General features: G+C 45.0%; 2 protein-coding genes across 7 annotated transcripts in view; one reads left to right on the forward strand and one right to left on the reverse strand.

Moving 5' to 3' along the window:
• The first annotated feature begins 1,548 nt into the window (after positions 1-1,548).
• Positions 1,549-9,812, forward strand: NOCT (nocturnin). The gene is made up of 3 exons (XM_030239333.2): positions 1,549-1,817; positions 6,616-6,885; positions 7,691-9,812. Exons 1-3 carry the CDS (start codon positions 1,634-1,636, stop codon positions 8,524-8,526), a joined length of 1,290 nt encoding a protein of 429 aa, XP_030095193.1. The 5' UTR covers positions 1,549-1,633; the 3' UTR covers positions 8,527-9,812.
• Positions 9,813-14,678: 4,866 nt separating this feature from the next.
• Positions 14,679-23,304, reverse strand: part of ELF2 (E74 like ETS transcription factor 2) — a 37,269-nt gene continuing 28,643 nt past the window's right edge. For all 6 annotated transcript variants that reach the window (XM_030239056.2, XM_030239054.2, XM_050973874.1 and 3 more), the window contains 6 exons: positions 22,725-22,838; positions 21,785-21,958; positions 20,736-20,822; positions 17,349-17,541; positions 16,624-16,977; positions 14,679-16,392 (listed from right to left, as the gene is read on the reverse strand). In XM_030239056.2, coding sequence (XP_030094916.1) covers positions 15,765-16,392; positions 16,624-16,977; positions 17,349-17,541; positions 20,736-20,822; positions 21,785-21,958; positions 22,725-22,764 — 1,476 coding nt within the window. In that variant the 5' untranslated portion in view covers positions 22,765-22,838 and the 3' untranslated portion in view covers positions 14,679-15,764. The remainder of the gene's footprint in view (positions 16,393-16,623; positions 16,978-17,348; positions 17,542-20,735; positions 20,823-21,784; positions 21,959-22,724; positions 22,839-23,304) is intronic.

The raw sequence follows: 23,304 nt of genomic DNA on the forward strand, positions 1-23,304 counted from the left end.
CAAGGTCACACGTCACACACACAGGCAGCCTGCAGGTAATTCATCTTGACAGCACAAAGAACAGAGGTAAGATCCTCTCCAAAACCCGACTTTGCTCAGCAGTGCAGCCCAGCCTGTGATGCTGCTGAACTGAGGCAACTCTTCTGAGGTTGCTTTGGAATGGTCTTTCTTAGTGCTGTCACGATACTTTTGAGGAGCACCATTCATTCACTCAGTTCTTGAACTGCCTGGCAGTTGCAGAGTGGGTTGTTGGCTCCATCTGGGTAATGTGCCAGCACTAGAAGCATCCTTAGCCTCCCCAGTGCCCCTTTTCCTGGGTGTCCCCCATCCTGTTGTGAAGTGTTGGTGCAGTAAGCTGCCGGGGCTTGGGATCCCACCAAGAGAACACCCCCAGCACCCAAACAAAACCTTCCACCCAAATGATCCTGGAGGTCTTTTCCCACCTAAATGATTCTTTCTTGTCTCCAGAGGACAGCTATAACCACTCTAAGCCCAGTAGGCAGCAAGCTGGAGAAAAAAACCTTGACAGCAGGCACTGGAACACCAAAACACAGGGAACACAGGGATCAGCTGCTGTGCCCTAATGCCATCTTCCTGGCAAGAGAAAGCTGAGAAAAAGATGGATGAGCCAGGGGCACTTTAAGCAGACCCAGGTCTAATGCCATGCTGCCAGCTTGCCCTGGATCCTGCACAGCATCCCTCACAGAAGGCATCTGCCTCCCCCACGACCCCTCGGTAGTTTATCAAACACATAAAGAATCTAGGATTTCGGGGGGGAAAGTCATATTTTCAGAAGGAAGCCTGTTCAGACTAGCTGCGGGCACCGCCCTAATTTCAGCACAGGAATTCGGGGCTGCCCTTGGCCTCTCTGGCCTGACACAGGGCACTGGAGCAAAGAGGACACGGGAAGCGGGGAGGTACAAGAAACAAGAGCACCCAGCAGCGACACCCCCACTCCCTGCTCTGGGGCCCAGACCCCCCTTATCGGGGGGTGCTCCCCTGTTTTCCCCCCAGCCCAGCGCCTGCAAACTCCCACAGGGACGGCACGTGGGGGATGCCGCGCCGGGGGAGTGTCCCTCTCTCCACGTGGTCCTGGGGACGTGGCGGGCCTGGGGAGGGGGATGCGCGTGTCTGAACGAGGCATCCCAGTGGAGGATATTATATCCCTAACGCTGCAGGACCCGCCCGGCTGCGCTGGGGCTCCCGCCGGGCCGGGCCGGGCCGGGCTGCGCCGTGACGTCCGTGGGAGCAGAGAGCGCCCCTTGCTGACATCACCGGCGGGAAACCTCCTCCGGCCCGACCACTCCACGGCGGCGTAGGGGAGGCGGGAGCAGCCACGCGGCGCGTTCTTCCTATCGCAGCGTCCTCCACCAGCGGCAGCAGGACCCGCGGGACGGTGACGGAAAGCGGACCCGCCCGTCTTTGCGGGCGGGCTCGGTGTGCGGGCTGCGGTGCCGGGAGGGTTTGTTTGTGCCTTGCCACTCCCCCCCTCGAGCGAGGGTGGTAGTGCCTGATGTACGCGCCGCGCGGGGCGCCGCCGCCTCTATAAGCGCGGCCGCGGGGCGGGCACGGGAGCAGCTGCGCCACTGATCCCGCCCGATCCCTGCCGGTGCCGCTCCGTCCCGCCGGGAGCATGTACCAGAGCTCCGCGCGCTGCCTCTGCTCGGCCCTTCCCGCCCTCTGCTGCGCTCCCGCCGCCGCCTCGGCCTCCCGCCTGTCGCTGCCGCGGCCCCGCTCCCACCCGCCGCCCCCCGGCCCCGCCGCCCCGCGGGCAGCAGCGGGCGGCCCGCCCGCCCCGGGGACGCCGCCCCGCACAGGTGGGTACTGGCCGAGGAGGGTGCGCAGCCGCCCCGGGAACAACGGTGGGTCACAGCCGGGCGGCTGGTGCCGGGCTGCCGCTGTCGGAGCGGGATCTGGGCTGTCCTGCCCACGTCAGCGTGTCCCTTGTCCCCTCGCCAGCCACCTCTCCGGGACTGGACCGGGGCCCTTGGGCTCTAAGGCAGCGGCCGCGGCGTTCGCCCAGCCGGTGTGAGCGGGCAGCATCCCGCAGCATCGCGGCAGGCGCTGCCGGAGAGCCCGCCGGAGCTGCAGGCGTTTCTGGCTCGGTGTCCTCCGTGTGAGGGATGGGGCAACCCTGCGCCCACACCTAGGCTGGGTGCTTGGAGTCAGCCCAGGCGTCGGTGGGCTGACGTGTTGTGAGCCAGAGGGTCGGTGTCCATGTGCCGCTGTCAGGAGCCTGCTCTCGGGTAGTGAGCTGCTCTCTGTGTAGGATGCAGCTTGACTCACAGCGGGCTCTTTTCACTCAAGGCAGCGTGTGGGAACAGCCCAGGTTACCTCTGGCAGGCAGCAGCAGCTGCCAGGTCTCTATTCACCTGTCCTGTTAGTTACACCCCATTCTTCATTCCCCACATGAGACCTGGAAAGTGCCCAGGTGCCTTCGTGTGCCCGTGTGAATGCCACCTTGGTGTGCTGCACCCACCGCACCCCTGTGCTCGGATCCAGCCTTAAGCCACCTCTGTTGACTCTGGCCGTGGCTCAGAATGCCCACCCAGAGCCATTCCTGCTGAAAGCTGGGGCAGCAGCCACCGTGTGCCAGACTGTTGCTGTGGGCGGGGTGATAAGCCCAACTCTGTATCACTGAATGGCTTGGGTTGGAAGAGACATTAAAGGTCATCTGGTTCCAGCCCTCCCTCAATGGGCAAGGACACCTCTCACTAGACCAGGTTGCTTAAAGCTCTATTCAGGCTGGGTTTGGACACTTCCAGCTATAGAACAGCCACAGCTTCTCTGGGCAATATGTCTGAGGCTGTATTACACATCTGGCATGCAGGAGATCCACTTTGCCCTACTGCCTTCAGCTGGGATTGGGGTTGGGGAGTTCACTCCCCGTTGCTGCTGTTACAGGAGGAGTGTAAAAGCCAGGCCGGGGCAGGGTTCTGTTTCTCCTGTTGAAGCTAGGCCAGGATGCCATATGGCAGGATTGAAGCTTCATGGCACTGCAGGGAAGAGGAGCATATACATCTGAGAGCTGGCAGAATCGAGTTCATGATTAATAAAGCACTCATGAAGATAAAGGTTTCCAGAGCTTGTGCCAAGTACTGATTCCCTATATTACTGGAGGCAGGATTCGAGGTTCCCTCTTCATTATGGTGTTGTCTGTTGGGAACAGGCAGCTTCTGCCTTGCTCTGATGAACTCTCATTGCTGTCCCAGACAAGGTTGTACATGTAGTATGATACCTTGGTAGCGTAGATTCTGTCACGTAGGGATGGTGCCTGTCAAGTTGTTCCTGGAACTGGGGATCCAAGGAGGGCATTTCTAGCTGCTGCCAGCCTCTGGGGCCGTGGAGGCTGATGCAACTCCAGACTGCAGGTGTGTGGAGTCATTCACCTGGCAGGGAAGGCCTTGTGGTAAACAGGGTAGGGCTTCTGCCTGAAAGTGGTGCTGGGAGGTATGACCTGAAAGGAAGGGAAATGAGAATGTTGTCCACCTTACCCAAAAGGTCAGGGCCCAATACCCTTCTGTAGCAAAGTCCTTAAAGTAAAGTCTGATGGCTCGTTGCCTGAGATCCTAGAAGTTCATCTCTTCTGTGCTGGGTGATGCAAGAAATCTGCCAACTTTACACCCTGTTCTTACATTTAATTCACAGTTTGAATTCTTCCCTTGCCCTTACTATGCTGAGGTATCACCCTTGCTGAGGGGAAGGAACTTTTTGATTTAAGCACCTTGAATAGTAATTGCTGAGTTGGTGTTGCCTGTTACATAACACCAAGATAATCACTTTCATGTTTGCTATCCACTGCTACAGTGCAAACTCAGAAGTCTGCTTGTGCCTCTGCCCCCCACAGCAGGTTACAGGTCATTTAACTTGCACTGTAAGATTTCAGAGTGGTGACCTTGTACTGGTATTGTACAGCTGGACTGCTGTGAACATGGTTCAGCATTGCAGAAATAACAAAAGGGATTCTGTGCTTGGAGTTTTCATGTTCAGGTTGTTGGTCTGGTCCCTCTTCCACAGAACACCTCAGTCTTTGTTGTCATGATTTTAACACTTCAGGTACTAAGAACTTGTGCAGATAAGCAGTCATCTTAAGCTGGAATCTTCCCAAGGAGCCCCCTCCTTCAGCCAAGAACTTTCAAGCCACCTGTACCAGGACTGAAAGTGCTTAATTTACAGTCCAGACCCTCTTTCACACAATCACCTCTGGGCCCTCAAAAGAAGCCTGAAGGTCTTTTTCCTTCCAGAGATATGACTGACTTTAAAAGCTCTCAGATCAGTTCTGGGCCATGGTACGGGCTAGGCTATACTTTACACCCCATAAAGAGCTGGATACACCACAATCCCAGGGATGATGAGATTTAGACAATACTCTGGCTTTGTTTGCAGCTTGGCAGGTGGAGACTGAGCTTAGCCTTGATCCTGCTGTAACAGCTGTAAGCTGCTCAGGGCTTTGCCAGCAGACCTTTGACTCCAGCTGTGTTACACCTACCTTGTGCCTTCCAACATCATCCCTCTGACTCAGGTCAAGCCACAAGCAGCCTAAGAGCTTGCTAATGGCTTCTTGGAGGGTTATAAATTCCCAGTATTTCTTTGGAGAGCCTCACATGAGCCATGCTAATCCATGGCATGGCAGGGGCTGTACTCAGCTGCTGACAGCAGCCCTGATGCAGCAGAAAACACTGTGCTTATCCTCAGCTGCAGCGCTTAGCCATGGGTTATACCTGTCCTAAAAATAGGTGAGTGGCTCCCTGTGGAGCAGCTATTAAAAGCTCTACTGATTTCTTTGGGTTTGTGCATGGCTGCCTGGCAGCCCTGCTTGTGTGTAAACTGCACCCTTCTGTATCCAGCACAGAGCATGCTTTCATTCCTGCTCCCACTCTCCTCACAGCTGTGTCAGGATCCTGCTTAGGAATTTTGTGTTTTCCCTCACTATTAAATGCCACTTCTACTTCAGCACTACTTGGCTTCTTGAGAATAAGTAAATTTCTCTGTAAACTGAGAAAGACTACAGAAGCTGACACACTACACATAGCTTCCTTGGAAAGACATGTGTGAGCACAAGATAACATCTCAGTTTGAGGAGCTCCTATAACTTTAACTAAAAGGATGGACATGAGGAGAAACATCCTATATCTAATCTAAATTCCTGTTTCACAACTTTCTTGGAACTGTTCCATGGGCTTACACCTACAAAACATGCATTAAAACAAGTAATCTTTAGTATCTTTTAAAAATATCCACTTTCTTAAATACAAGGATGTGGGGCTTATACTGGAGAGTCTTTCTTTCCTCCTGAGTCAGTTTATTGAACTGTAAGGGTGTCCATCTTACTGCCTGCCCCTCTAGCCTGTCATTATTGTATGTCTGTCACCAGCTCTTAAAATTGGTAGTGCTGTAGTTCAGTCTGAACATGCAGGTGTGTTAGGTAGCATGCCAAATCTTCTGCAAGATGTGAACACAAGATGACTATTTCATCCTCTTCCTTTTTTAAGTAACTCAAATGTACAAATAAACCTACTTAAAAACCACTGTGGGCCAACAGCAGTGCAACACTGAAATTCTTTTGCATAAGATTCCCTTTGCAAAAGGCATTCACAGTAAATAAGTAAGTTGAGACAACAACAAAACTCTGTCAGCCTTGCCTCTTATGCAAGTTGCTGTGGTGCAAGCACTGCCCTTCCTGCCTGTGTTTGAAGGAGCAAAGCCCTCCCTCCCTGAGACAGGGTTTGGAGAGCTCTTGCACACGCAGTGTAGAAATACCACAAAATGTGCATAAGGGCAAAGCAGAGCAGGGACACACATGCATCCCTGTCCTGTGGCAGCTGTAAGCCCGTGTGGGATGGGGCACCTCCCTGTAGGAGACATAGGGCTGGGTGAGGGCCAACTGCATTAGCAGGGAGAGCTGGAGACAGCATCTTGTGTGCAGCTCATGTGGGTAAGATGGCCAGAGGAACAGGAGGTGGCTGGGGCCCAGGGAGGGCTGCAGGGAGTGCTGAAAACTGCTGAGCTGGGGCACAGCACAAAAGAGTGAGGAGATAAAGGGAGAAAGGAGGGTGGGGGGAATGAGCATAGGGATGTGGAGCTGGGAGCCACCACCTTCTCCACTCCAGCTGAGGAGGTCTAAGCCTGCAGAAGCCTCTGGCTGCTTCATGCTCATGACAGCATTACTGCTTTGGGGATAAATGACACTGATCAGAGATTATGTGCCAGGCCATACAGGGTGCCCTCTCCATCAGAAACAACTGCTGCACATGAAATAAGGAGCAGGCAGCTGCTGGGCTCTCTCCTCTGTGAACAGGGAAAAAGTGTGCTCTACTGTGTTTTCTACAATATATGCAGGGTTAATCTTAGCCCTGCTATTCTGGTTGAAAGACTTCTTTTATGCCTTAGAAGACAGCAGCATGATGTCTTAAACCAGGCTGTTTGCAGGCTGCAGCCCCTGATGGCAGGCAGAACATGAGACTGCACAGGACTAACCCTCTTCTACAACCTTATTTTGTCTCAGACTCAGGAACAGGCTCCTGCACAAACCACCAGTGGCTGGCAGTGCAACAAGGTACCCAAGTGAGGAGGGAGTCGTTAGGACCATCTCTAACACCAGTTTTTCCCTTGCAGTGTGTTCCATGGGAAACAGCACCAGCCGGCTCTACAGCGTGCTCGCCAAGACGCTGAGCAGTGGTGCCGTATCCCAGCATCAGGACTGCCTGGAGCAGCTGGAATCAGCACAGCTGGATCCTATAGACCCCAAGGATTTGCTGGAGGAATGTCAGATTGTCCTGCAGAAGCGGCCACCCCGGTTCCAGAGGAACTTTGTGAACCTGAAGAAAAATACCAGCAGTAACCACCGCCCCATCCGAGTCATGCAGTGGAACATCCTTGCCCAAGGTAGGAGATGCTTGTGAGCTCAAGGAATGCAGCAGTGAAAACCCTGGCAGAGCAGAGGGAGAGGAATGAACTACATGAGACACAACTGACTGAGGGCCAGGGGGAATATTTTGAACACTTGAAATAGTCGCTTTCCTTCTGTCCTATAGGAAAGGAAAAAAAGGTCTTTCCTTGCAAATCTGATGGCAAAGGTAGCCCTGAATTCCTGTCTTAACTGACCATAGTGTATTCTAAAAGCTGTGACCCATCAGTTTTAGATGGTTGTTAACCCCAGAGAAGACTCATCCTTTCCCCAAGTTTTATTTGTAAAGTTTCTGTTCAGTTTCTGATTACCTTATTGATGAGCTATCCATAAATTCAGATCTGCTATGGGAATTCTTAATGCTTAAAAATAATTTTAACTGCTAGTTTTGAATCAAGGATGTAAGTTGACAACAGCAGCAGCCTTGTCATAAAATCTTTTGGTGTAGGAAATTTCCCTCATAGGGACTGCCTTAACCTTCTGCAGTCTCTTTTAACCCACTTCATTTTATTTTGGCTTATGCTGCAGCAGCCACACGTGGAAGTACTTGCCCTTGTGTAGTTTGCAGAGGGGGAGAAAGTCTTAATATGTCTTTTATCTGTGAAAGGAGCATAATTTTTTTGGAGTGACTCCAGTGACTTAAGGAGGGGTTCTCACACCTACTGCCAAATCTGGTACCCTTAAAGTGACCAGCATGTAAACTGATAAAACCTGGAGCATGACAGGCTGTTGCAGCTATCAGTAACTTTTGGGTTTTTTGTTTACCTACCTTGCTAATTCCAGCTCTCGGGGAAGGCAAAGACAACTTTGTTCAGTGCCCCATGGAAGCTCTGAAATGGGAGGAGAGGAAGTGCCTCATCCTGGAGGAAATCCTTGCATACAAGCCCGACATCTTGTGCCTTCAGGAGGTTGACCACTACTTTGACACCTTTGAGCCGCTCCTCAGCCGCCTGGGCTACCAGTGCACTTTCTTCCCAAAGCCGTGGTCACCGTGCCTGGATGTGGAGCATAACAACGGGCCAGATGGCTGTGCCATGTTCTTCCTCAAGGAGCGCTTCGAGCTCGTCAGCAGTGCCAACATCCGCCTGACCGCCATGAAGCTGAAGACCAACCAGGTGGCCATCGCTCAGACGCTGAAGTGCCATGAAACCGGGAGGCTCTTCTGCATCGCCGTCACCCACCTGAAAGCCCGCACGGGCTGGGAGAGGTTCCGCTCTGCCCAGGGCTGTGACCTCCTCCAGAACCTGAAGAATATCACCCAAGGAGCAAAGATCCCCCTGATTGTCTGCGGAGACTTCAATGCAGAGCCAACCGAGGAGGTCTACAGGGAGTTCTCGAACTCCAGCCTCAATTTAAACAGCGCATACAAGCTGCTGAGCCCCGATGGACAGTCGGAGCCCCCCTACACCACCTGGAAGATCCGGCCCTCTGGAGAGTGCCGGCACACACTGGATTATATCTGGTATTCCCAGCACGCCTTGAATGTGAACTCAGCCCTGGGCTTGCTGACTGAAGAGCAAATTGGGCCCAACAGGCTGCCCTCATTCAATTACCCTTCCGATCACCTGTCCCTTGTGTGTGACTTTAGTTTTAATCAGGACCCTGACAGACTGCTGTAATGTCTTGGAACAGCACCTGGTATTGCAGTGTCTGAACTCTCCAGTCTTGTATTTTAGAGAAAACCTTTGAAGCTAGATGCTATTGAAAGATGAGGAAATACTGTTGACTAACCATTATGTCAGGCACTTGTTTGGAGTTACACTTGCTGTTCAGCCCTCATTAATGTGCAGCCTTCGAGGGAGGAAGAAGGAAGCCAGTGTTCTCATCATGCTCTTCTTGCCGTGTCAGGGTTTGAAAACTAGAAGGCAAATGGCTTTATTCTTTCACTAAGCCCCCTGTTTTAAGGATTTAATCCTGTAATGAATGTGGAGGCCTTAGTATTTAAATCAAAACACTTGTGTTTGTAAAACATCTTGCCCTGACAGCATGCTGATTTTATTTATTTCATGTTAAGCTTCTGCAAGTACCAAAGGGAGTGAGGTTCCACTGCCCAGTGAGATTATCTTAAGTCTTTTTCTGTTGCAATACGAAGGAAGTTTAATGCAGTTTAGACAAAAAGCTAAGCTCATAATAGTGTGGTCTTGTCATTTTTCCATAACCTGAAATGACAGATTCATTAGAAGTGTGAGGAAGGACCCCTCCAGTAAGAGCAGGTGAGGAAAGAGAGGCTGACTCTGACCTAGAGTAATACCCTCATTCCAGAACAATGTGCATGTATCTGTCACACACATACAGCCTGTAGGCTGTACAGTGACTGTATCTTCATCTCTTCTGTGCTTCCCTCTGGAGGACACAGCTAACCAGGGACTATTTCTTCCTCGGAGTGTTTCTTTTCTAAATGGTTTAAATTTGTAGTCTTGTCAATTTTGCTGTTTCAGAAAAAGGCCAGTCTTAATATTGAAAGATTTTCTTTTATTTATCTTCAGAATCCAAAGCTACACTGGAACCTGTTATAAGATAAAATTTATTTATTGAGAGAATTTGGTGATCCTGCATCTGAGTGGAAATCATAGAGTGACAGTGTTCAGGAGCTTCTTCCTGTGACCCAGGGAAATTCTGGCAAAGCATCTGGGCTACAGCAGAGGTGTGTTAGTACAGTAATTCCTGTAATTGCTCACTGGTGACATAGGAATTGCATGTATGGTTTGCAAACGTGCCATTGTGCCAGAAAAGGGCATAGGAAGAGAGGGGAGAAGAGGGACAACAGTTGGAGTTGTGCTGACACTTAGGTAGTTGAGGAAGATATGGCAGGGCAAATAAAGCAGTATTTCCATGTGGAGTAGGGTACATAGTAACTCTTCAATGTTCCAGGTGTTTATTAATAAAACTCTTTAGAAAAAAGTAATATCTCTGCTGCTGTCTTTCTCACTTTGCTGTCCCAAGTTCCTGTTGCCAAGGTGGTGACCTGTCTTGACTAGTTTGAGCTTCAAGTTGCTGCTGGTGCTTTCCCTTCCAGACCTCTTTTCCTCCACGCCTAATCTCAGAGTGGCATGGCTGCTTTGCCTTCACAGGACACACTCTTTCTCCAGCTTGGAATGTCCACATTTCACAAGTCCGAAAGGAAGGGAGTTATGCTTAGCTGTTAAGCTGCTCACTCTTCTAGTTAGAGAGGAAACCTACACTGTATTACTGTAAATATTCCCCTGTCCAACAGTTGTGTGGAGCTACAAACCTGCAAAGTGAGGTGCAAGAATTCCTTCCTGAGGGTTGCTAAATGTGCCTGGGAAGGCTGGCCCCTTACAAGATGCAGCTGTATCTGCCACTTTCTTCTAAAACCTCGTTTGAAGAGAAGCAGCGCCACGGGTGTGAGATTTACACCACCCATAAATTACTATATTTGCATTGCTGAGAAGGGAAATTCAGAGTCTGTGACTGGAAGTCCCAAATTCCTACACAAACACACTCCTCATCAGGCAAACAAATGAAGCTGTGTTGTACAGCTGTAACACACTCTGCAAGTGTTCCTGACCCTTGCAGGATGAGAGTAATGGTCTGCTTCCTTGGATTTATGTGGATTTGACTTTCCCCAGAAGAAATGATTTTACAACCAAGGAGACAACGGCTTTGGTGAATACTCTTACCAGGCACGTGCAGCATGCCAGCACTTCCTTTGGCTAGAATTTCAGAAAGAGCAAATTGTGTCCCAGGAAGACACAAGGGTGGCACTTTTGGGAGAGATTTTTGGGCAAGAGATGCAACACTGCCAACGCCCCACAAAAAGACAAACCTTTGAGTGTTGCTGCCATGTTTCATACCAACTAGACACTGACAGCTTCCTTTTTATGGTGCTGGCTGCCCTCAGTTGTGCAGAGGTGGTGAGATGCAGAGCTTCTCTTTTACAAATTATTTTCTCTTAGGACCTTCCCTCAAACGGGCTTGCAGGGAGGAGAAGTTATACAAGTGCCCGTTAATTAACATCCATAGTCATTTGCAGCTAAACACTTCTAAAATCAACACCACAATGTAGACCTATAAGATGGTATCTTCAGTAGGTCAAATCCTTGCTCATCTACCACAAAAAAACACCAGAAGCTGGAGCTTCCATCCAGACTCCTTTTGGCAGCTTTCTTTCTCCGGAAGAAACTATACTTGTAGTAGAAAGCCCTGACTTGACAGCAAAGATCAGGTTTGTATTTAAAAAACTAAACCATAACCACCCCACTACTCCCACCAACAATGAAGTCACTCCATGATTTCATTTCGCTTTTGTATAAGCAGCTTCATTTTCCTCAGGCCAGTTAAGGTGTCCATCAGTGTGGCACCATTCCCACTGCCAGAGCATAGAGCCACAGACCTGATTATGGGAGGCTTTTTACCAGCAGGAACTGAACTATCACAGCTGCAAAATTCCCACTGTCACTCTCACAGTGGAGGATATGTTATCTATTGTTTTTAAGAGATTTTAATTTATACCCTTGCTTGCATCCCTTGCTTAATTCTCCTAAACAAGATACCAAACTGTTGAGAAAGAGCATGATTTGTATGATACTGCCATCACTGCAGAACCTCTTCTGAAGTGGAAAGGGCTGGGATTCTTTCATCCTGGACATGTTACAGTAGATGTTCACTGCTTCAACTCCTTAAAGGGTAATTTTGAAGGCAAGAGGGGGGGTGGAATAACTGAAAAGGCTGGAGACTTCCCATCTCAAGGCAATTCTTAATACTGTCCTGTTCAGAAAATCCTTGCTACAGTGCAATGTTGAACCCTTTCTGCTGGATTTTTAATAAAAAGATAAATAGGCTGCAGAAATTAACTGGTGAGTTCCCAGGCAGCTTCATCCTTTTATTCCAGTACATTCCACAATTTATTTTGCAGACAGACTCTTTTGGAAAACTTAAATGGATTATTGCTCTCGCTTTGTTTTATGCAGTGAGAGGCAAGCCTGCAGCACTGAAATACTTTTGCCAGCTATAAATATCAGTGCACTAAATATTTTTCAGAAGCAGCAGAAAGGATTTTTTTCCTGTGTAGCAGTATGACTCTTAACAATAATGTCTTCCAAGCTCTTCTTATGAATGTATGCCTTATAAGCACACCAAGGCTAAAAAAAGGCTCCACAGATCCCTTGCTTTCATCTTGAATAAAGGCTGCCTTAGCTTTAGCAGTGACACTTTTCCCTCACTCTCAAGCAAGCTGCAGGAAGAAATGACCCACTTCTTTCATCTGCTGAGAGGCAGAAGCTGTTGCAAGCTTATTAAAACACTATCTCTCCTGGAAAACAAATAGATCCCAAATACATAGTATCATTTGGATCTTCCTAATAAGCTTAACACCTGCTATCTGAACTGTCTCTACAAGGCAGAATTGCACTTAGCTTGTTCTGGCAGTAACAACCTTCACATGTAGCTGAGATCCCTGCTGCACATGTCATGCTGAGTACCAACTTGAGGCTTCAAGCACCTCTCCATTTTCTCCTCAACTTCTGACTGCCCCTGGCTCACTCATCCCTGATCACCTCAGATGTAACTCTCCAAAGCCCTAAAGTTGATGAAATCAATTAGGAGGAGATCCCAAGAGCCCAGCCTTCCTTTCAGCACGCTCTACCCAGAGTTGTGTCAAGGCCCAGAACCCCTCACTGGGAAAGATACGCCAGAGAGAGCTAACAAAAGCAGTTGTCTCTGGAGTGGGATTTCCCTTTCAACTTTGCTAATTTTTGATACTCACACATTTATTCTGAGTTGGAATTTACAGTTGAGATTTTTTTCCCCCCCTCTGGATTACACAGTATCACCCTTTTCATTCTATAACTTATAACAGTGGGTTTGAAAAATAAAAATAGTTCTTATCTGCAAAATCAGTGGTACCAAGTCTGTGTATGTCTCAATGCCTTCTGTATAAAGCATACTCACTTCACAGAAATTTCATTCTACCCACACATCTACGAGTTACTGCTTGCCAAGGATGAATTAAGCCTGTATCCTTCTACATGAACCACCAGATTCACATGTAAAAGGGAACCCCACTTTCACCCATGTACAAAACAACAGGTTTTTCAATGGGATTTCAAAAGCCTGGAAATATAGCTAGATACTAATCATTTCAATATTCTAGTGTTCCTTTCATCTGTTTCAGATGTCACATGACCAAAGCTCCCTCATCCTGAGGTCACGTCCTCCAATACCACAGTAAAAACATACTTATTTACAGAATCAGGTCAAATCCCCTTTCCATTTCAGTCACAGCACAACCTCACACAGACTGAGACTCTCCCAGCACTTCATGAACTTCAGGTGAGTATGCTCTGGCAGCCAGTACCATGTGCCACTCACTGGTGGCCAGGGGAGAGAGCCAAAGGACCATCACTGGTTCCGTGGCAAGATGCAGCACTGGCAGCGTCTCAGAACTGGCTACCAGCTGACTACCCCACCAGTAGTGGAGTTGGGTGCCTTCATTCCTCTAGTTTTTGCCATTACATAATGAAGTTTTTGCATTACAAGGAGGTCATCAGCTGGAGATCCTAATCTAATTCCAGGAAGATAGTTTGTCCCCATTTGACTTCCAGTGTATCTAAATTAGGTAGGAAAGTTCTTAATTACACATACTCAAAATAGATACTTCATGCTCTGAGATACAATCAAGTAACAGCCATCTAGAACAGGGTTTCTTACAGACTGGACTTACAACAGTAGCTTTAAAAACACTTGTTTCTTTCTCCTTGTCTTTTGGCTCAGATTTGTACCACCTGCCTCTCTTTGCACTGCTCCATTTCCCTTTAAGCAGAACATTAGTGCCTCTCAAGACTGCCAGATTAATCGAGTGATTGCCCAGCTTCCCCTACTTCCCTTTCCTACCTCTTTCTTAGAAAAAAGTCATCTTCTCTCTCCATTTCCTTGTGTGAAGGGGTCTTCATCCTCTACCCCATACCAGAAACACAGTTCATATGCAAGAACTTTTGATTCTTTGTATTGCTGCCTTACACACACTTTTTTTATCTGCTTCAGCTTCATTTTGTTCTTAAACTCCACTTCCCTGCTCAAGAGGATGAAAAATAATATTTTTCCAGAAGCCTTTCACAGTCCCCCCAGTGCTGGCCTGGCTGTGTGGAGCTATTTCCACTTTTCTTACCTGCTGAAGGGAAGAATGGGTCTTGCTGCTAGGACTCTACAAGCAACCTGCTTCTCATCATGTAAAGTATTTAATTCCGGTGTCTTTCAGCATTACAGAAGACCTCAGTTCCAGAGTGTTGTTAAAATTGCTCCTCCAGGCATGAAGTACTTGGATGATGATTCAGACTTCAATTAAATTTCAAGATTCTCCAAGTTCCTGCCCTGAAGACTTTTCAGGGCATATCACTAGGAACTGGGGGTCTGTTGGGCACCTGACTACCCACAGCCTGACGTGCCAGTGTGGCGCCCCTGAAATCAGGGTAAGCTGCATTTCAAGCCATGCAGATGGACAGGAAATATGGAGTCAATATCTGGTGTAGCTGGAGGAGCAGTTAGGTAGTTCACAGAGCTCACATTTACACTCACCATCCTGAAAACATCTAAGAACTAGACCCCTGACAGAAGTTACCTCACCAGCTACAGCAAGCTTCACAGGTATTTACACAAATGAGTGAGAGAGCTGGTCAGCCCTTTGAAGCAGGGAGGAGTCCCAAAATTTCACACTGTATCATCTATATCAGCACGAATGCCTGAAGATTTCAAGAAAAGGTTACCAGGTTAGCAGAAAGGAAGAAGGAAAAAATAAACAGCACACCAAACACCATTAAATTTTCTTTCTGTATTTCATTAAAACCTACTTGAATACACTTTGAAACAAGAGTACAACAAAATAGAATATACTTCAAATGTTGAATATACAAACTATTATAGTTCGTTCTGAACACTGGTACTTCCCTCTTAACTTCAACTAAAAAAATTTACAGGTTTAGAACTACCTGACAAAAGCTCATGCTGGGCGTGACCTTTGAAGTGAGAGTAGAGCTGAAACTGAAATGTATGCACAGATGTCAAGGCTAAGTGAGAGAAACAGGCATGGTACAGCAGAAGGCAGAAAACCTGCTGCTACTTTGTCCACGATTAAGAAATTTAGACAGACTTTTAACTACCATACAAAATATGTTACATGTTATTCTATAACAATACTGTGCTAGGTACAAGGTTTTTAAAAAATTCGTTTTAATAAAAAAGCTTTACACAAACAAGCCATTAGCTTATTTCAAGAAAGATAACTGAAAATCAGTCTAAGGCTTTCAATTTGAATCTGCTTAAGCTGTATGATACAAAAATCCCTCCAGGCCTCTGTCTTCTTTTAGAAGCTCTTTAATCTCCTTTATTTCACTTCCTACAACACCTAGTAGCATAGTTTTTCACATAGCACCAGTTGAGTACTGTGGGCACACAGTAGTAATCGCTGGTATGCACATAAAATGCATCAAATTTGCCATTTGTGTAACAATGAGACTTTCCTCTCCCCCTGAAAACTAAAAACCAAGGCAAACCTCTCACACAGCTCTCTCTTAGTGTTTCAGGTCTTAGTGTAGCTTGGTAACTGGTAGCGTAGTGAAATTGTTTGGTCCCTTTTCAGTCCCTCTCTCTGTCATTCTCCATAGGTTCAGCTGGTTCCCAACTGGAAGAGGCAGTTTTTATCAGCGTATCAGTGTGGTTTAATTCCCACTGAAACACGGGAAAGTAATTTTTTTTTCCAGTAAGTCTTCAACATATGCGTGTTTATTAACATTCCAAAACTCTCCTTTATGACTTGGTGGTGGCATCCACATCCCTCCCCCAATCACGTCAGTATATTCAAAACCGTAACAGTTAGAAGTCCATGCTGGAAGAAACCGATTCTTCATTTTTCACACGTGATGATTCCTTCTGTTTTCATTGTTACAGGAAGGGCAATAGCTGAGGGTGTACTAACTACTACTACATGGGTTACAGTCTTGCTTCCATCCACTGGCTTCTCCTCTTTTACCAGCTGCAGTGTTTTCACTTCACATTCCTGTTTCAAAGCGGCTGTGTCTGATTTAACTTCTGGACCTTTGAGAACTGCACTAATCACCCTGGGAGGAGTCTGGCCAGAGGCCTGCTGAGCAGGAACCGACAGTCTCATTACTGGTGTCCCATGAGCTATGGACACTGGGGTTAGTGCTCTAACAGCCAATGGGGCTCCCACAATGTTGATACTTCCTGACCCAGACAGGCTCGTTTTTGTTTGCAACTGACACTGCGTGAGTTGCGTGGCAGGGATTGTGATGATTTTGGTGGGCTGCATTGTGATTTTGTCTCCATTTTCAGCAGAGGTTGGCATCACAGTAGGGATTGTCTGGATTACTACCTTTGGAGTTGTTGCTGTGGTTGGACTTGTGTTGGTTATTAACGGTGACCCTGCATTTACTGACTGCACTGCCATAGTTGAGATTTTCTGTCCCAGAGAGGTCATGACAACGGGCACTTGCATTGCCACACGAACAGTCCTACAAAATAAACGTGTGTGTTTAGGCCAAAACACAGGGCACCATCACAGATGACAACAAGTACAGACAGTTCTAAGAGAGACAGGTTTTTAACTGGTTCTTAAAAAAACCCAAACCAAACCATAACAAAAAAATGAAAAAGCCAAACCAGCAAGCAAAGAACCCAACCCCAAACCTTTTGCACATCCAGCAATAGAACTTTGGAAATTTAACAGCCCCATTAACACAAACCTGGGAGCTGTTGTTGCTGGGACAGTAGCAGTGGTAGTAGAAGGATGAGATGAGGATGTGTCATGAGCTGGTGAGGCAATATTTACAACTCTGGTGACTGCTTTTTCTGTTCTGGTACAGCTTAACTGAGAGGAATTTTTTCCTCCACGTGCAGAGGTTGCTGCTTTTAAAAGGTTTTCTGCAGATAAAGACACTCTTTCCAGGGACTTTTCATCTGTAGGCATTGACAAATCTTCATTGCAGGACTCACTTTTGTCATCATCTATGACAACTATATTTTTTGGCATCTCCTTAAACTGATACACAAGCCTCTGTCCCTCAACTTTTGCCAGGATTCCTCTTTGATAGTAGTATCTGCAAGGAAAGTACAATTAAGTAGTAATCAAAATTTTAAAGAAAACCTCTTTCTGTGCTAACAATAAAACCTGAAGTAATCACAGTAAAATCTACAGTGTAAGGAGGTATGGAAAGAAGCTGCTAGAACACACTGACAAATGATCTGAAGGATCTACCTGAAAAAAATCTTACCTTTCAAATACATACTTCAGGAATTAAAATTGCAAATTTACCGGTAACATAAAGAGTTACAGGGACTGCAAGACTGAAGGCTAAATCTGCAAAAGGGCAAAGCTTTTAAAATTTCATACCCTTTATATTTCTATGGGCAAAAATAAGAAGCAGATTTTAAATTGTAATAGATAACCTAAGGATCTAAGAGGTTTTACCTCAGAGCTCTTCCCATAGTCTCATAGTTCATGTCAGGCTTGTTTTTGTGTTTTCCCCAGAGTTTGGAGACAGCTTTTGAATCCACAAGTTTAAAGATTCCTTTCTCTCTCTGAGTCCATTTAATATATCGAGGACATGTATTTTTGTCCTGAAGAAGGTCCAACAGGAACTCCCATAAGTATGTTGTATTTCCTATAATCAGAAAGCATTTTTGTGTTAGAAAACCACTTTTAAAAATAACAGAAAGTTCTCCATATGACCTGCATTATAAGCTATGTTACACAAAGGATGTAACCTGCACATATTCATTCATTCTGTTAAGTTTAATGAAGTTTCTATAAATATTTACATTCTGAAAGAGCTAATCCAAGTGATAAACTATATAGCACAGGAGCCTGCCTGTTCAATCCAACACCTATTCTCAGTCCTTGAAAAGAAGTACGGGAGGGTGTTCCAAGTCAGTACCTATCTATTCAGCAGGACGAGCGCTAGAAGTTTCTACTCATATTTGATCAAACGGGGCATGAAGATGCCAGTACATTTTATGACATTGCAGAACAGGAGGATATAAATAAGTAATTTTTAAAAGGCATACAACCTGCAGCAACAAACCATCTCAACTGTGGTTAAGTTTGTCCAGGATCTGGGGCTCTCACACTAACTGGTGGCACCCCATGTTCTAACCCTTCCCGAGTGTATGTTGCTGAGTGACCAACATCCTTCTAGGTGCAAACCCAGTCCAGCTTCTTAAAAGAGAGTATTCACGGGGGGGGGGGGGGGGGTGGATCCCATGTACCTTTCTGTAATTAGGGGCACATAAAATGGAGTCAGGCTTAAAAATGTAATGCACTTGTGAGGTATTCCAAGAGGTACACCATCTTCACTGGAGAAGGCCCAGGAAGGAGTTTGTGACAGCGACTATCAGGACGCCACAGAATGTAACACAGGGTCTGTCTGCACTCTGACCAGACCATGAACATTTAGGAAGAGGGGAAGAGAACCCAAAGAAAAAAAGCATATCACATTCCAATGTGCACAGCTGGAAAAGACTCCTCAAGTTTCTGAGAAGGGAGAACTAAGACAGATCCAGAAGAACAATAATCTCAGAACATTAATAACAATTCTTTACCTCCAAGGACATGGACCAAATTGTATTTTTGCGTGTGTGTGAAAAAAGGTCATTAATTCTTGAGATTTAATGGCCTACCATAGTATTTGTTATGCCATGCAAAGATAATTAAAACAAATTAAGGCAGATTAGAGACCACTGTTGCAGATTTTGAGAAGTCAGCTATCTTTGAAAACCTCAAAGGGTAAAAAAGATCACAGGTTCCATTTTCTCGAAAAGCAACTCACAGAGAAAAATTGTACTTTACAATGTGCTCCAAACAGCAGCAAGTACCTACCCAAGAAATACCAAAATTCAACTAGATGTCAGAGACATTTGATTAAGTCTATATGAGGAAAGAGTCAACAAGAGAACTCAGGAATCTTTAAATCATCCTCGATTTCAGGGAATTAATCCCTAGGGTTTTATTCCTTAGAAAGGGAATTTCTGGGTTGATCACCAAATGCTGTAGGTCTGTAACAGAGTTTTTGCAAAAACATAAGTGGGCTTCAGGATTAGAAAGCAAACAGGAACTTCATGAGAATAAATAAACTGTAGAGCACAATTAAATCAGATTTACAGCTGCCTCACTTTGCACCAGCCAAGTACCCAGAATGCAAAAAGGAAGGAATGCCAACAAGGGATCCCCTTTCCAAATGTGCACAATCATCTCTCTTTCTCCATGACTTAACCCTGATAGTACTAAACTGTAGAATAATTCCTGGTTTTCCAAACCCATGCTGCATATGAAATAGCCTACCTTTGCAAGCACTTTTTAAAATAAGTAACAAAAATTAAACACAGTTAACAAAATATTTTGCAGGACATCAAGAAAAAATTAATTTATTTATTCCAGTTGTAGTATAAAATATGGAATGAGATACTTCATGAGAACAAGAGATATATGTAGGTCATTAGGAAGGGCCATAGAAATAAAATAAATTTAAAAGAAAGCTAAAAAATCTCCTGAAAACCAGAGAGCAGTACCATCTCCCACTTTATAAAACAAGAAGCTATAGAGCTGAATTCACCAGCACAAAAAGGAGAGCAGGGGTACATACAGGCCTCCTTTTTCAAATTATTTGTCCAGGAAACTAGGACTTGGGACAACTGGAAAGTACTGTTCAGGTAACAGAAAGCTGTAATACTAAAATCTGAAATAGAAAGAAAGACAAGGATTCAAGAAGACTACAGAAAAAAGAACTAATTAAACAAGATGTATTTTTAAATACAGCAGATACAAAATCCGTCATCTCCACTGAACTCCACTGCTACACCAAATCTAAAGCAACTCTGGGCATTGCAGGGAAGTTTAATTAGTGTTTGCACTGGTTTCCATGAGCAAACATCTCCATGAAGTCAGTCCCATTCTTCCTTGCCCTATTGACAAACCTGATGACTCAGGAGCTGTAGCCAGATAAGGAATTATGAAAACAGCAGAGACCTTGCTTTAAACAAATGTCAAAATAACAGTGGAGTTGACCACTGCACACTCTTTCAGCCATGTTGCTACTCCAAGTCACTAAACATGCATGTTGCTACTCCAAGTCACTAAACTTTGTTACTCCCAGCTATAGCAACATCTCAGAACAACTTCCAGTGCACCAAGTGGAGGTGAGATCCAGATTTTTCACCTGTAGCCAGGGAAGACCTGATACACTGCACAGCACCCCAAAGGTAACCTGTGAGCAAATGTCCCAGTCTGTCTTCTTGCTGAAGGAATAGCAGGGGCACGAAGTCCAAGGACATTAGGAAACTAGAACTCTTCTGCACATAATTCTCCACTCAACCAATACAGAAACACATCAGCATTTGTTTGTCTCCTTAAACTAAACTGAACCTATTAGTCTGAAGTTTGTCAATTAACTAAGATATCATATTTCCAATCTCATTACCTTTACTTCCAACCATCACCTTCCTAAATGCTCATATGCTGCCTCTACTTGAAAGCAAGTCTTCCAGCAGTAGCTTAATAAATTATATGTGTAGCACTAAGCTGATGCACAACACAAAAGACATCACGAGTCAATAACCACAAAGTAAAGCAAATAAAAAATGAGAAAGCCTAATAACTGTGGAGGGTACTAGAGGAGACTCCTAGAGCATACATCCTTGTGCTAGATCTTGTACAAACAAATTTAAAGACAATGGAATAAAACTCTAATAAAGTCAATACAATCTCATCCATCACATTTTTAAAGATATGTACATTTCCTGTGATGAATACCATGCAGACACACTGCTTATCTTTAAAGACTCAGTGAATGGAAAAATATACCTTTGCCTTCTCTAGGTTTCTTCTTTATACCTAGATCTGGAGACCCATCAGATAAAGCTGATTGCTGTGTCTTGGGTTTACGGCCAGCTGCACATAATATATGGGGGAAAAGAAGTATTAATCAAATGCAGAGTAAAATTTTGTAGTTTGCCTTTGCTGAAAAAAGCAGTTTGTGTATTTCAACCCCCTTGCTGGTTCCTCACCACAGGGATGGATAAACTTAGATTCTTAGATTACTACTGAACATTCAGTCTAATTATCATTTGGTTGCTTACTTCATAGGCAGAATTTCCTCAATTGCAGACAAGTTAATGTGCATTTTTATTAACTCTAAGACTCACAGATCACGGACTTGTATCATTTTATCACTACATTGCATTTATTTCCTTCTAAATTACAAGTAAATATTCCATTTCAACATGTCTGGAAAGTATTAAATCAATGTTCCTCAAGTTATGTGAACTGTATTGATGCCTCTAACAAAACTGCTAGACCAGAGAGAGCAACCTTACTAGGTGCCAACCTCAACGTGATAGCAAAATGCTTAGAAATCAAACACTGTTCTGAACTGATTCTCCTCCAATACATGCCAATTAGACAGGAAAGATAAAAATTTCACAAAGAAGATCTTATAATGATTTTGTAAACTGATTTATGTTTCTTTTTAAGTTAGTATTCACCCTGTTGCTTCATTGCATGAACCCCAAGTCTACCATCTCACCAAATACACCCACATTTCAGACACCAGAGACTACCCACCAGAAATGTCCTCTTTGAATACTCTATCCTTCCTCCACTTTGTGCTACAATACACAACACAGAAACCATCATCCTTATGGTTTGTCAAAGCCAATTCTCTTGCTCCCTCTTTTTGCTTGACGCAGACCCATTTTTCTAAGAACCCACATTTCAAACTCCCATCAATCTGTTTGTATGAGCAAAGAGATCAGACCATCCAATCCATCCTCCCCTGCATCAACTGCACCATCCATGGCAGTGGACAACAGAAGTAAAATTTTGAGATTGCTCCTATGAAAAGCCATATGTACCCTTTTTCTTTTTCATTGGTTCATGGATATCAGGGGAAGTTGGAACGGGAGACACATCCATTTGTTCAGATTCCTCTGTTGATACTTCCACCACGGTTTCTGTGATCACATCAGGTCTCATGGCTGCATGGATAAATTCTGGGGTGGACACACAAGGAGGGACAAAAACTTCCACTACAAGAGAAGAAAAAAAGAATATCTGATGAAGTTTCTAGCTGATTATTTTAATGTACCTTACATAAAATTATTTTAAACAAAGCAGATGCAACAGTGTATTAAGTTTCTGCTCCAAAATTCTGTCACCTTGAAAATCAATCCAACTCCCAAAAACATGCACACTTGTCAGTAGTTTTAGGCAAAAACAAGTACCATACCAATATTCTTCAGAACCAAACTCAACTTCAATTTAAACAAATGAGAGCTTCATCTTTGATCATTACTCTGATCTCCACTTCCTATTTTGTAGCTTTTGCATTTCAGTTTGACCATTATTTCAGCCAACATATATTAAATAACTTCAGAAGGGACATCAGTTAAAGTAGCCATCAACATTAAGGTTTGATTTTTCAGACTGGTAACACTGTGCAACACATTGGTTTTGGGTATTCTTTATAAAACAGAAAGATGAATGGAAATACTTTTCCCTTAAAATAACTCTTTATTTCAGCAATTTTTAGGGGGAAAAATGAATTTTAAATATGTCATTACTCAGCTATCTCTTCCCAACAACCCCTCTCAGATAAATAATTTAATCTGTAAGTACATGTGTTGCAGGGTGGAGAAATCACGTAAAACGCAAACAAATCAGTAGTTTATAAATATGCAGCAAATGTTTTAAACAGCATACAGCTCTCCACAGAAACAGGTTGCCTACTTTGCTTGTCTCACTGATTAGTAGAAGGAGAAATGGCTCCCAGAGCAGAGACTGTGGCTGACATACCAGGACTCCTGGCATCTCTCAGGCAGGTAGGAGACTCCATATGAAGCAAGGCCTCTGCGGCTTCAATTGTCTTATCTGTGCAGTGCACATTACTGCCATGAACTGATGCTTCTACTGCAGAAGGATACAAGAAAAATTATGAGAACAGGTTACTTATAGAAGTCCACATGTATCCCTGTACAACTATACTTCTCAATCTTTAACAAGAAAAACACAAGATTATCAGATGTCTTCACACCTTTTATACCTTCCTGTCAACAGAAATATTTAGGGAAGACATAAGACAAGCAGAACTGACACTTCCTAGATTAGATTTCTAGTTCACAAGCAAGCTCCTCATTTCCATGAAGAGTTCAAAAGCTTTCAGAAAGAGACTGAGATTTGTCTTCTGCCTTCAAAATTAACCAGAAAAAAAACAGATTGTGATGAGGATGATTATAAATTAACACAGCAGAACAGAGAAGTAGTACCATCTCCAACTATTATCCCATTAAAATCTAAAGGTCACCCCTCTTCAAAGTTTCAATCTATTGGATAAATATATACATACACATGTCTACGTATATACATATATGTAAAT

Source organism: Serinus canaria, chromosome 4, assembly GCF_022539315.1.
Source record: "Serinus canaria isolate serCan28SL12 chromosome 4, serCan2020, whole genome shotgun sequence".
NCBI lineage: Eukaryota > Metazoa > Chordata > Aves > Passeriformes > Fringillidae > Serinus > Serinus canaria.

Bases quoted from the DNA above. Each gene is read 5' to 3' on its own strand.
- NOCT (XM_030239333.2), top strand. From the start codon at position 1,634: ATGTACCAGAGCTCCGCGCGCTGCCTCTGCTCGGCCCTTCCCGCCCTC. The intron at 1,818-6,615 runs GTGGGTACTGGC...TTTCCCTTGCAG, and splicing joins GGGGACGCCGCCCCGCACAG to TGTGTTCCATGGGAAACAGC. The intron at 6,886-7,690 runs GTAGGAGATGCT...TGCTAATTCCAG, and splicing joins GTGGAACATCCTTGCCCAAG to CTCTCGGGGAAGGCAAAGAC.